Source organism: Priapulus caudatus, unplaced genomic scaffold (genome assembly GCF_000485595.1).
Source record: "Priapulus caudatus unplaced genomic scaffold, Priapulus_caudatus-5.0.1 Scaffold371, whole genome shotgun sequence".
NCBI classification, from domain to species: domain Eukaryota; kingdom Metazoa; phylum Priapulida; class Priapulimorpha; order Priapulimorphida; family Priapulidae; genus Priapulus; species Priapulus caudatus.
The window spans coordinates 224,048-237,192 of NW_014577432.1; the positions used below are offsets into that span (position 1 = coordinate 224,048).

Here is a 13,145-nt window from a genome sequence, read left to right on the forward strand (position 1 = left end):
GTACGTACGACTACCGGCCTACGGTACGTCGTAACCGTCCGACCGTACGACGTTACGACGACCACCGGACACACGACACGACGACCACGACCACGTATACTAGTATATATATATATATATATATATATATATATATATATATGAGAGCGGTCGGGTAGAATTAGGTTATGGTATGAAACTGCATGAATGATATGGACTGCACTCACTATGCAATTCCGTTTACAAAGGTGCAATTATGGTACAGCACGGGCCACTACGTGAAATCCCCGAGGTTACATAGACATCTGATTGTTAACGGTCTGTCACCATCCCTCCTCCCCGAATGCCAAATTCCTGCATTGCTACAGAGTGAATAGGAATCAGTGATGTGGAAGAAATTGATCAGAAGAGCAGCAATAGAACACGGAAGATTAAGATTAAGACGGACGGACGAACGAATTAACTGACCGATCGATCGATAGCCAGACAGATATAGCTAGATAAAGAGCGAGAGATAGAGCAAGCAAGAGAGAGAGAGAGAGTAATTGTGATGGAGAGCGAAAGAGAGAGAGAGAGAGAGAGAGTGAAAGAAAGAAAAAAAGAGGGAGAGAGCGAAAGAAAAAGAAAGAGAGGAATGAAGAAAGAGAGAAAGAGAGAGAGAGAACAAGTGAGAGATAGAGAGAGAAGGGGTGTAGGAGCGAGAAGAAGAGAGAAAATGAGAGTGAGAGAGGGAGAAAGAAAGAGAGAAAGACAGATGGAGAGAGAGGTATGGGTAACTATGTAAAAGAGCACATACCGGATTCTCCTTATCTCCAAGTGTGTCGTAGCACATGACACCTAGCTGGTAGCGCGCTCTCATGTCCTTGTTCTGTATGGCTTCAAATTCTAACCTCGCCATATCGTAGTCACCCTGCAGCAAACAAGAGCCTAGATTGATTTTGGTCTAATTAGGTTTTCTTGTGTCAGTCTACTTACTTATAGTAGCTTCACACTTACAACAGTCGTCTATAGAGAGTGAGCAACACTCATCCACTTTGTTGTGTTCCCATTGCTGCTCATTTCGGCGTTACGATGTGTCGTTCCTTTATCAGCTGGTCAGCTTATCGGCAGACACACCTGCCGTACGCGGAAGGTGGCCGCAGTGTCACAGCCACGGGCAGGTTCCCGGCCCGACCATACTCATCACGCCCCCACACAGGGAGCGATTACAAACAGTAGCACACACACTTGTGAAGCAGCCTCGTGCCTGGTGCTCAGCCGCGTGGAGTGAAGCGCAGAGGCGAAGTGCTGGCTGAATTCATGTGCTCCATAGGCACATGGAACGTATCAATAATAACACGATCGTAAATCTATATTTCTATTCGTTGTGCGCAGTGGCGAGCGTGCGGTGAAATTGTGTGTGGCAGATGAACAACCGAACGGCATTATTACTAATAGACGAGATAGAGAAACACATTTCGTTTCGTGTTTATTTACCATCATTTTACTAATGAAACGTTCCACGTGCCAGTGATGTGCTCGGCCTCCTCTCTTGCTGGTAAATGACGTGTTCGTGCTAATGCCCTGGAGGGACGCTACGTGTGGTTTATCGAGTGTGCTACGTGTGGTTTAGTATGAGGGTTATCGAGCGAGCGAGAGGGAGAGGAGCCGAGAAAAACAGAAGGAGGGTATGGGCGCGAAAAAGAGAAAAAGACAGATAGGTGGTAGAGTGAAAGAGAGATCAAGATAGTACAGGGATAAGGAGAGAGATAGGTAGAGGTTGGAGAGAGGGCAGGAAGGGAGGGAGAAAGAGAGAGGGGAGGAATAAAGAGGGGGAGTGAAAGAGACCGCACTAATTGACCAGAGAAGCCACAATTTATTTAAGACTCACGTATCAATGTTTTTGATAATTCGTGTTTACATTTTGCCCCATAAATGCAGCTGTCTCTCCCGCGTTGACCCACCTGTCCCCACCTGCCCTCAATGCGTGCCTCGCTGAGCAACACCTGCTCTTCCCTTCTGCACGAATGCACGCCCGGTGACACGCACGAAATAGAGCAGCTGCCGCCGCCGCCGACACAGTCCTATTTGTTTGTACAAGGAATTTTCAATCCGGCTCGTATGACAAAGCTCGTGCAATATTGCTTCCAGAATGAGCTTCAATAATTGCTTAAGTCGAACTTGCGAGATATAAATTTAAAAGCAGAATTTCGTCAGAGACGTCAGCTGCAGAGGAGTTTGTATAAGAGGTGTTTTGCTAAGGAGAAGTGTATACCAAGTTTCTCCTTCAAGAGAATTTAATTCAAAGGAATTTTCGAGAAATTACAATTGTCTATAATATAATGGTTGTATATAATCGTAACGCGAGAGCCTTGTGCGTGCCGCATCAACCACCTATAACTATTTAAAACTAGTTACTGACGCTCCCCATAGTGTCACCGCCCGTGATGCAGGTGGTGTACCAGCTGCCTTGCTGGCTACAAGCCTCCGATGATCTCACCTTATGCCTTTTGTTGTGTGTGCATTGCGAGTCGGAGAACCTCTGGTACTCGCAGAGTAGTCGCAGTACTCTGAGCCATTAAAAGAGATAACAGACGAGCTGGCAACGAGTGGGATGAGAGCTGACCTCAGGCAACGACACACCGTCATCGCGTAATGTTTGCGGTGAGACAAACTTCCCATTTACATATTACTCATTTACATTTTACCCATTTACATATTACATTTACATCTCACATTTTACATTTTACATCTCACCGATTTACATCTCACCCATTTACATATTATTCCCATTTACATTTACAACTTCCCATTATCTACATAGCATTGTATTATGTCAATAGTCCATAATAGAAAATTTTCTATTATGGACTCTTGATTATGTCTATCATCTATTATATAATAACGGTGTCTGTCCCCCTACGTCGTTACCACGGCCTCCATAATACGTACGCGACGATAAAATTAAGGACTTAGACATATCGATAAAGCTGCTACAAGGTAAATATTGCTGCGATTAGTTATCTCTCTGGGCCAACAAGGAGCTAGGGTCTTTCCAGCCTCACAATGGTGACACGTAGCCCCGGCCGACCTACCCGGAGAAATTTCCTGCTAGTCGATAATAGGCGGAGCAATATATGTGAGATATTGAGGGACAAGCGATAGACAAGACAGGCAGAGAGCGAGAAAGAGACAGATAAGACAGAGAGAGAGAGAGCGCGCGCGCGCGTTAGAGAGAGAGAGAAGGGGTGAGAGCGACAGAGTGAGAGAGCGAGAGAGCGAGAGAAAGAGGGGAAGAGAGAGAACAATGGGGACGGAGAGAGAGAAGGTAGGAGTAAGAGCGAGAGAAAACGACAAGGGGGTTGTTAGTCTGGTAAGCAGGGACAGTTCGTGTCTGTACATCTATACGCAATGCACAGCCCGTTGCCGTTCCCTCGTACCATTATATAGTCACACCTAAATTCTACGTACATATTCAAATACAGGGAAAAGTATACGCAGCCCCATTATCACCGTGGTCGTGGAAACGGACCAGAGAGCGTGGGAACCTGTCAGAGAAAACCAGAAGATCGATCGCTTAGGCGCGTGCGAGGCGCACTGCCTCTGCGCGACAACTGTTGCCGGGAGGATGGGAATGCATGAGTGAAACAGAGGGAGGGCGATGAGAGAGAGAGAGAGAGAGAGAGAGAGAGAGAGAGAGAGAGAGAGAGAGAGCTAAAGACAGAAAGGGGGATGGCGGGTGAGAGTGAAAGAGGAAACGAGAGAGAGCGCTCTGCTGACCTGCCCGCTGATTTATTACCGACTGATTGCACCTAATTGCGCGCACGCATCCATTGTGATGGCGTATAGCTATTGTGTGCTCGGCCTTGATTCACAGGAGGGCTCTCTTTACAAATGGCAGTGTGACGACCGAGCCATGCATGGTGTTGGTGTATGACGTAGCAAGCAAGGCAGTAGGGCGAGAGAGAGGGGAGAGAGAGCGAGTGAGTAAGAGAGAGAGAGAGAGAAAGAGAGAGAGAGAGAGAGAGAGAGAGAGAGAGAGAGAGAGAGAGAGAGAGAGAGAGAGAAACAGAGAGCTAGATAGACGGATCGGATGGATGGAGGGAGATGGATACTGGATGGAGAAGGATGATGGATGGATGGATGGATAAATGGATGAATGCATAGATAGATAGATAGATAGATGGATAAATGGATGGATGGATGGATGGATGGATGGATGGATGGATGGATGGATGGATGGATGGATGGATGGATGGATGGATGGATGGATGGATGGATGGATGGATGGATGGATGGATGGATGGATGGATAGATGGATGGATGAATGGATGCAGGAGTCTCACCGCGGGTGCCACAGTCTGGTGCACGGCGGCACGAAGCGGTCATTGGAGCGGGTGCACGTCTGAACCAAACAAAATGCGCAGCCATTTCGGAATAACTAAATACGCATGCGCCAGCAGTGAGTTCAGCCTCGCGAGACAAAAATTATCAAACACGACAGATATTTTCCTCACCGCCTCGCGAGACCGAAGACTCAGTGAGATCGACCCCGCACACGGTGAGGTTCCTGCTGAGCACGGAGCGTGAGCTAACACTGACCTAACCACAGTGACGGCTGGCTGTCGCCTAGACCCTCTACTGGCAACCCATGCCAAGAATAGCGACCAATATCACATAATTGGAGCGATTTCTTTACCAGCCATCACGACCGAGTTCTCGGGTTGAGATATGCACTAGTAAGCTAAATGACTCGTCAGGGTTTATTAACGTGTAGCTCTAGCCAATCAGCTTTGTAATATGAAGCATCAAAAATCTCGCTGGACCACTCGCTGCCTCTACTACTCATTACTCCTACATTTACAGTAGAAGCACGCTCACTCAGAACGCTCTTGCATGGGTTTGTAAATTAGCTTACAGATGTCATCCGCAGATAGTCACGCCTATGGTCTGGCGCATCGCCACAGCCAGGCCCGCGGATATAAACTTTCATGCCTATACTATCATTATCAAGAGCTAATAAATACCTAATAATCCTAATAATAGGTATTTATTAGCTCTTGATACTATGCCTATGCTTATACTGCAATCTGACAAGCAGGCAGGCAGGCGGCTCTACACTTTAACGCCTAACTGCGCTCGCGTTGCGGCAAACAAACAGATCCGGCTGCCTTTTCATGCCTATCAGCCGATAGTCGTAACTCTTAATTACAGGTAATGAGTCATTAGCGTGAATAAGACCAATTAAGTAACCGATCTGTGTTGCCGCCTACGGGGGATGATGATGAAGTAAAGGTAAAAAGGTTACCCTGAGCACCACGGTAGTAGTCATTCACAACGTGGTCAAGGATACTACTAATTCCTTTAAACACACACACACACACACACACACACACACACACACACACACACACACACACACACACACACACACACACCCACTCTCTCTCTCTCCTTCTCTCTCTCTCTCTCTCTCTCTCTCTCTCTCCTCTTCTTTTTTATTATTTCTTGCACTTTCTTTCATTGGCTATGCTAGTCACAGTAGTAAATGCTTCCTACAGCATGATCAGGTTGCTGATACGTGCCAGAAAAGAAACCTGAAAGCAGCGCATCCATGGTTCAGCAATTAATAACATCCGCCACGCAAGCAACATTGTAGGGATGTTTTTCTTGGTAGGCTTTGATTAACCAAAACGTTGAATATAATGTATATATCGGTTTATTCTATGTATGTTACGACGGTTATTTGGCACGTAGCCATCTCCCGGCCTGGTTTATTACTCTTTCTATGATTGCTCATGAATATTTAATGTTGTCACATCTATTAGAAAGCGCAATAAAAGAATTATGCCATCAATAAATATCATCTTAACGTTGTTTTTAGTCGCACGTTTTCCTTGTTTACTACCCTTGTTGCCGCACTTATTTCCCTAACAAAAATTAATCTACATCTCTACGTTACCCAATAGAACTCTGTGGTTTTGCTACGTTACAACATCCAGCCGACCACCTGCAGCTGTTGCGATGCCACCCGAGACTTCAAGTCTATGGGTGAGTTACCACTGCTGTTGGTGTCATTGCTGTTGCTGCTGCTGTTGCCCTTACTAGTGTTACTACTGCTGCTGCTGATGATGATGATGATGATGATGATGATGATGATGCAACTGCTGCTACTACTACTGCTGCGGCTGCGGCTGCTACTCTTGCTGGTGCTACTATACTACTACTGCTACTGCTACTGCTACTGCTACTGCTATGTACTGCTACTGCTACTGCTACTGCTTACTGCTAGCTGCTACTGTATACTGCTACTGTTCTGCTACTGCTACTGCTACTGCTACTGCTACTGCCACTGCTACTGCTACTGCTACTGTTACTGCCTAGCCACTGCCAAGTGCTACGTACTGCTACTGCTACTGCTATGCTACTGTTACTGCTACTGCTACTGCTACTGCTAACTGCTACCTGCCGCCCTACTGCCACCTGCTACTGGCTATGCTACTGCTACTGCGTATTGCTACCTATTACTGTTACTGCTACTGCCTACTGCTACTGCTACTGTTACTGCTATTGCTAGCCTATTACCTGTTACTGCTACTTGCTCAGCTGCTACTGCTACTGCTATGCTAGCTGCTACTGCTACTGCTACTGCTACTGCTACTGCTACTATTACTGTTACTGCTACTGCTACTGCTACTGCTACTGCTACTGCTACTGCTACTACTACCTATTACTGTTACTGCTGCTGTCGTCATCGTCGCTGCCGCCGTCCCCGGCGTGTGCAGTGGTGGTGGTGGCGGCGGCGGCGGCGGCGGCGATGGTGGTGATAATGTTGATGATGATGGTGGTGGTAGTAGTGCCGCTGCTGCCGATTCTACTAGTACAGCTACTATTACCAAGGACAGATAACTCAACCCAAACAATAAGAAATGACGACATTATTGACCGCTGCTATTTTTGATACAAGTCTACTGATATTGCTGCTGTCGCTGCTGCTAATGTGTCAGCGTACATAGGCGCGTTGGTAACGATATAAGTGGAGGCAGGGCTCTTCGTATATTTCCTGTGTGAACGCAGCAGCACCCGGACGCAAGTCTCGCCTTACCGACTGCAAAACACTCAACGTTGTTTTCTCTACACGACCGTGTTTGTAAGAAGTTATATATAGTAAATAATGAATACTAGCGCGTGAGAAGCGCGGCCGCTCCGCCATGCTAGACTATAGGCGGCAGAAATCCCACCACACGTGGTGCGTGCTAATTAAGCACTTACTCAGCTTACAAAACCTCTTCGCTTATGTGTGTGATGTATTTTTCTGCGTGTAACTGAGTAGAATTTAAAGGGTCAGTTCCACGTACGGTTCTAATCACATGGGTCTCGGTCTATATACGTTTACACAAACACACACATACACACACACGCACACGCTCACGCACACGCTCACGCACACGCACACGCACACGCACAAGCACACGCACGCACACGCACACGCACACGTTCACGCACACGCACACGAACACGCACACACACACACGCACACACGCACGCACGCACGCACACACACACACACACACTTTCTATTTCTTTCACACACGCACGCACGCACGCATGCACGCACACACGCACGCACACGCACGCACACACGCACACACACGCACACACACACGCACACACACACACACACACACACACAATTTTGTATATATATATACATATACATTATACATATCTCCTCTTGGGACATATAATCAAGAATCCTCCACTCCTCAATTATGTGAACCCACATTACATTAGCCACATATTAAAGCAGCACAATGCGCATCCAAACGCTAATTTCTCCAGTACTAGACTAGCAAATACTTCGTGTCATGCATAATCACACTACCTCATGACAAAATAAACTCTAGTTACTCCCATTTCACTGCGCGTTGTCTTATAAAAGGTATTTGAAAATACCTCCAGTGCTGTTCAAATTCTCCGATGTTGTTGACAGTTTCCCCAAGCAAACGTGCAGCGGTTCTGCGGTACAGCGGTACGGGTGTAGCAAAGATAAAAACATGTGACGTCACCTAAACACTTCGAGGCTAAATTGTTTGGCAAACAAGTCGGCGTTTGCGCCAGAATGCCAGTTTTCTCACCTCTTTCTTGTGGGTTTTAAGCAAATGCGCAGTGAAATGGGAGCAACTAGAGTTTATTTTGTCATAAGGTAGTGTGATTATGCATGTCACGAAGTATTTGCTAGTCTAGTACTGGAGAAATTAGCGTTTGGACGCGCATTGTGCGGCTTTAATGTGTAACATCAGTCAACATGCAAAACAGCTGCACACCTGTCAACAAGCGCATGTAATATTTGCATACATATTATATTCCAGCTGACAACGGAATGCTGCAACCTACCCAAGGCTGCCTGCCCACCTGTTCGCCTGCTGCGCATGCACATATATATAAGTAACCATGCAGCTACTGTTCTGATTTTAATGGATGATCTGATATTGGGTTCCCCGGCGACGCGGCTGCTAATACGTGCCTGAGATGCCGCGAAACGCTGCCTTCTCGCTCGCCCTGCGGGCAATTACAGCATCGCGCCGTCAAAACAGACGTGAAATGTTTGCGTAACTGTACATGACCGTTGGACCAGTAGACCAGCTACAGACTGTAGACAGACGGCACACATCGACATCTATATGTATACACATGTCGTGCACTACTAGGTACATGGTCACCGGGATCACCACACTGATCAAAAAGCAATGTCGCACTTTCCCCGTTTTATTCTGATAATTATTGCCTGCATGCCGCTACTCGTTTACCTGATTGTTCTCGGAAGCTCACTCGTGTTTTGCGGGGATGGTGCGGAGATGGTAAACCGCGGAGATACGGGTTAGGGCAGCGAGACAATTTTCTTTGTTTATCGCCGTGTTTCTGCCTATTGCGAGATGCGTTTCATATGCGTATATATATACTAGTTCTGATAAAGGGTTACTTTACAGCACGTGTGTATGATAGTAGAGCTTACACTAACCTTCTCGAAAAGAAACTGCCCCAGTTGGAACTCGGCACCAGCGCATCCCTCTCTCACTCTGCTCCGCAATATTTCCTCCACCTCCTCCGCCAGATAGTACTCTTCGTTGCACAGCAACGACTGATTTTCGCCTGGCTTCAGTTTCTCTTCCTTGGCAACCTTTTCAACGATGCTGGTGCGGCTGCCAGGTAGCACCTCCGTCGTTAAGTCTTTAGTCAGCTCCATGACCTGCGAGTGAGCGAGAGAGAGAAAATAGTGCGGAATATTGTACTATGGGCGGATGTGACCATACAAACACGTACAAATAGGCCTAGTAGCGGCAAGCCTGCAGCCGATTTATCGATTGATCGAAAAATAGATATATAGATCAATCGTTTGTCATATATATATATATATATTATATATATAGTATTAATATATATATATATAATATATTGTGTGTGTGGGTGTGTGTGTCGTGTGTGTGTGGGTGTGGGTGTGTGTGTGTGTGTGTGCCTGGCTGGTGTGCGTGGGCGTGTGCGTGTGCGTGGGCGTGTGCGTGTGAGTGTGCGTGTGAGTGTGCGTGTGCGTGTGCGTGTGTGTGCGCGCGTGTGCGTGTGCGTGTGTGCGCGCGTGTGTTACAGATATTGATATATGTATATATATCAGGAGTGTATAATAGGGATACCCTATTATACACTCCTGATATATATAATGTTACCAAGAACTGATAAATATATATATACGAGAAGTATGTTTAGCTCTTGATGTTATCTATTATTATGCAATTTATGATTATAAATATATATTATGTATTTTGAATTGGCGCTAAGACATTACCGACTATATATGATCGAGAAATATTCTCGTATCTAAATACTTCCCAGTGATGATTTTAACCGCATTTTCATCTTGCGACGCCAATGTTTTAAATACTAGAAATGCCGTTACAATACGTTGGTATATAGTATTTAAATAGTTTACTTAGCGTATTTACTCTGCTGCGCAGGGGATTAAAAACATAGTAACGTACGGTGGTATATACTGATTCGACACCTGGCAGGGAGAAAGTGGAATCGGAAAAACTATAGAATAAGAAGGCTTATTCCACAGACTGTAACTCTAAAATGCCAGAATACTTCACCACACTGTTCACGCGATTAATTCTATCACAACAAACTATAGTGAACATTCACTACTGGCTGACATGCGTATTGCACAGTTGCGTTCCCTCTTCGATGTTCACGTTGCTGTGGCAACGGCCGATCTGTATGACATCATACCCACATGACAATGGTTTATGCCCGGTTGGTCTACTCCCATTTCGTCTAATGTGAAATTCCCAATTTCGTCTATAGCAAAACCCCAGTTGATTTACACCCATTTCCTCTACTCAAAGTCTACATTAAATATCTACCTTATTCTTATTTTGCCCACTATCAACTCGTCTACTAAATAATCATTGTATATCATGAGATACAATGGCCTACACATGAGTACACCACACACACGCCGCTGTACACAAACAACAAGAATAAAGAGCCGTGTACTCATATGTGTTGTAGAGGAGCATATGAACGGCATTTCCAGGAAGTTATCGGCAAAAATAGGCGAAAGTGAGTAAATTAAGAAACACTAGGACTTTGGTAGTAAATACATTTCGTGTTTATTCACCATAATTTTTTTTATTGAGACGTTCCAAGTGCCTCTGGAGCCAACACCAATACGCACACCCGTGCCCAGCACGCACGCACGCACGCGTGAATAACCCGAACAGAGAAACCGGCTTTGTTGCAAATAAGCGTAGCAAAATCGGCGGTAATAGAGCCACAATGGAGGATGGAGTCACCCGCGCGGAGTATTCACGGCAGCGAAAACTACAAGTCTACACTGCATGCGTCCTCGTGATGTGACCCTGCCAGCTCCTTAGCTGCCTGCCAGATGTAAACCTAAATATGTAACTGAATATGTAAACCTGCTGAGAAAATCTTTGCCGAACTGTCTCTGCCGGGTTACAGATAATTTGTCGAGTTCCTTGTATGCCGCTCTCTCCTGCTTCATCGGTCTCGCGCGCTCTCTCTCTCTCTCTCGCTCTCTCTCGCTCTCTCTCTCTCTCGCGCCACCGACACTCCACTCCCCGACTGCTGCTGCCACCCACACTCCACGCCCGCCGCTAGCATCGCGCACTACACCCACCCCGCACTCCGCACCCACTCCACACCCTGTGCGCTGCCGGCACCCCAGCATCCCCACCCCCACGCTGCGCGCCACCGCACACTCCATCCGCCAGGCGCTCCGCCACCCGCTGCCACCTCCACGCCCCGCACCCTGCGCTCCCCACAGCCCTGTGCTTCGCCGCCACCCCACTCCATCCCGCGCGCTCCCCACCCCCGCGCTCGCGCCCACCCTCAACGCTCCGCCACGCCCATCCAAACCCCCAGCGCTAGCTCCGGCTAGCCCACACTGCCACCCCCGCGCTAACAGTCACCCACTACGCACCCTTAGCTCCGCCACCCACACTCCACCCGCGCCTACGCTCGCGCCACCCACACTCCACCCCCGCGCTCCGCCCACAGTCGAGGAGTCCGCGACACGCCGCGCTCCGCCACCCACATTCCCACCTGCGCTCCGCCTACCCTACTCCCTCACCCCTCGGTCCCCACACCCGCCAGCCTGCCGTCCCCACCTCCTCACTTCCCCACCGACCTCGCTCCCACCCCCGCTCCCACACTCTCGCGCTCCCACCACCCGCGCTCCCCACTCACTTCGCTCCCCATGCCGCTCCCCGCTGCCACCCTCCGGCTCGGCCCACCCTCACTTCCCCCCACCCGCTCCCCACCCCTCGCTCCCCACTTTCCGCGCGTCCCCACCGCCGCACGCTCGCGCCACGCCCTCGTTCGCCCACCCCCTCGCTCCCCCACTCCGCGCTCCCCCATCCCCCGCGCTTCGCACCCCCTCACGCTCTCACCCACCTCCCACCTGCCGCGCTTCCCCAGTCCCGCGACCGGTTGTATGGAGGCGACCCTCCTGAAACTACTACGATATATCGGGTGACTGGCGCCGAGAAGATACACAGGTACTTCTGGCTATGTATACTCGTTAACAACTATCTTTTCAGTGAGCTTGTGGCAACTAGCTGATGTGTTAACGTCCGCGTGAGATAGCATCACGTTGCAACAAGGAGGCATTTTAACGATATTCACCGTGGATCTATTAGTCGAAATCTAGAGCATACATACACAAGAAGACTTTAGTAGTGTATGGAATTTGTGTTATTTGCAGTCATTCTTTATCGAAATCGGACCTGGCAGCTTGCCACGCGACGACGCGCATAGATCTCTAAATTAGCGTACCACCTGTAAGTACAACGGACCGCAGCCCGAGCACAGACAGGAAGAAGAGAGAAGAGAGAGAGAGAGAGAGAGAGGAGAGAGAGGGCAGAGAGAGAGGAGAGGTAGAAAGCTAGAGCGAGGATGAAGACGAGAGAGAGCGCAGAGAAGAGAGCAGGTAGAGAGAGAAGAGACGAGAGGAGAAGAATCGAGACGAAGAGAGAGAGAGGAGAGAGAGAGAGAGAGGACAGCAAGAGAGATGAGAGGATAGATAGAATGAAGAGAGAGAGAGAGCGAGACGCGGAGCGAGAGACGAGAGAGAGGCGAGAGAGAGCGAGAGCAGAGAGAGAGAGCGCGCGAGACCGATGCAAGCAGGAGAGAGGCGGCCATACAAGGAACTCGACAACATTATCTGTAACGCCGGCCAGAGACAGTGTCGGCAAAGATTTTCTCAGCAAGGTATACATATTCAGTTACATATTTAGTTTACATTCTGGCAGGGCAGCTAAGGAGCGCGCAGGGTTCACATCACGAGGACGCATGGGCAGTGTAGACTTGTAGTTTTCGCTGGGCGTGAATACTCGCGCGGGTGACTCGCATGCCTCCAGTTGTGGCTCTCACTTACGGCCGATTTTTTGCCCTACGCTTATTTGCAACAAAGCCGTTTCATCTGCTTCGGGTTTATTCACGCGTGGCGTGCGTGGCGTGCTGGGCACGGGTGTGCATTGGTGTTGGCCCTAGAGGAACTTTGAACTGTCTCAATAAAAAAATTATGGTGATAAACACGAAATGTAATTTACTCACCAAGTCGAGTGCTTTCTTAACTTTACTCACTTTCCGCCTATTTTTGACGATAA

General features: G+C 48.2%; 1 protein-coding gene across 3 annotated transcripts in view; it reads right to left on the reverse strand.

The window, feature by feature from the left end:
• The window catches only part of LOC106809643 (LRP2-binding protein-like), a 28,529-nt gene that overhangs the window by 4,500 nt on the left and 10,884 nt on the right, over positions 1-13,145 (reverse strand). For all 3 annotated transcript variants that reach the window (XM_014812808.1, XM_014812806.1, XM_014812807.1), the window contains 2 exons: positions 8,981-9,208; positions 776-889 (listed from right to left, as the gene is read on the reverse strand). In XM_014812808.1, the coding sequence (XP_014668294.1) occupies positions 776-889; positions 8,981-9,205 (339 nt within the window). In that variant the 5' untranslated portion in view covers positions 9,206-9,208. The remainder of the gene's footprint in view (positions 1-775; positions 890-8,980; positions 9,209-13,145) is intronic.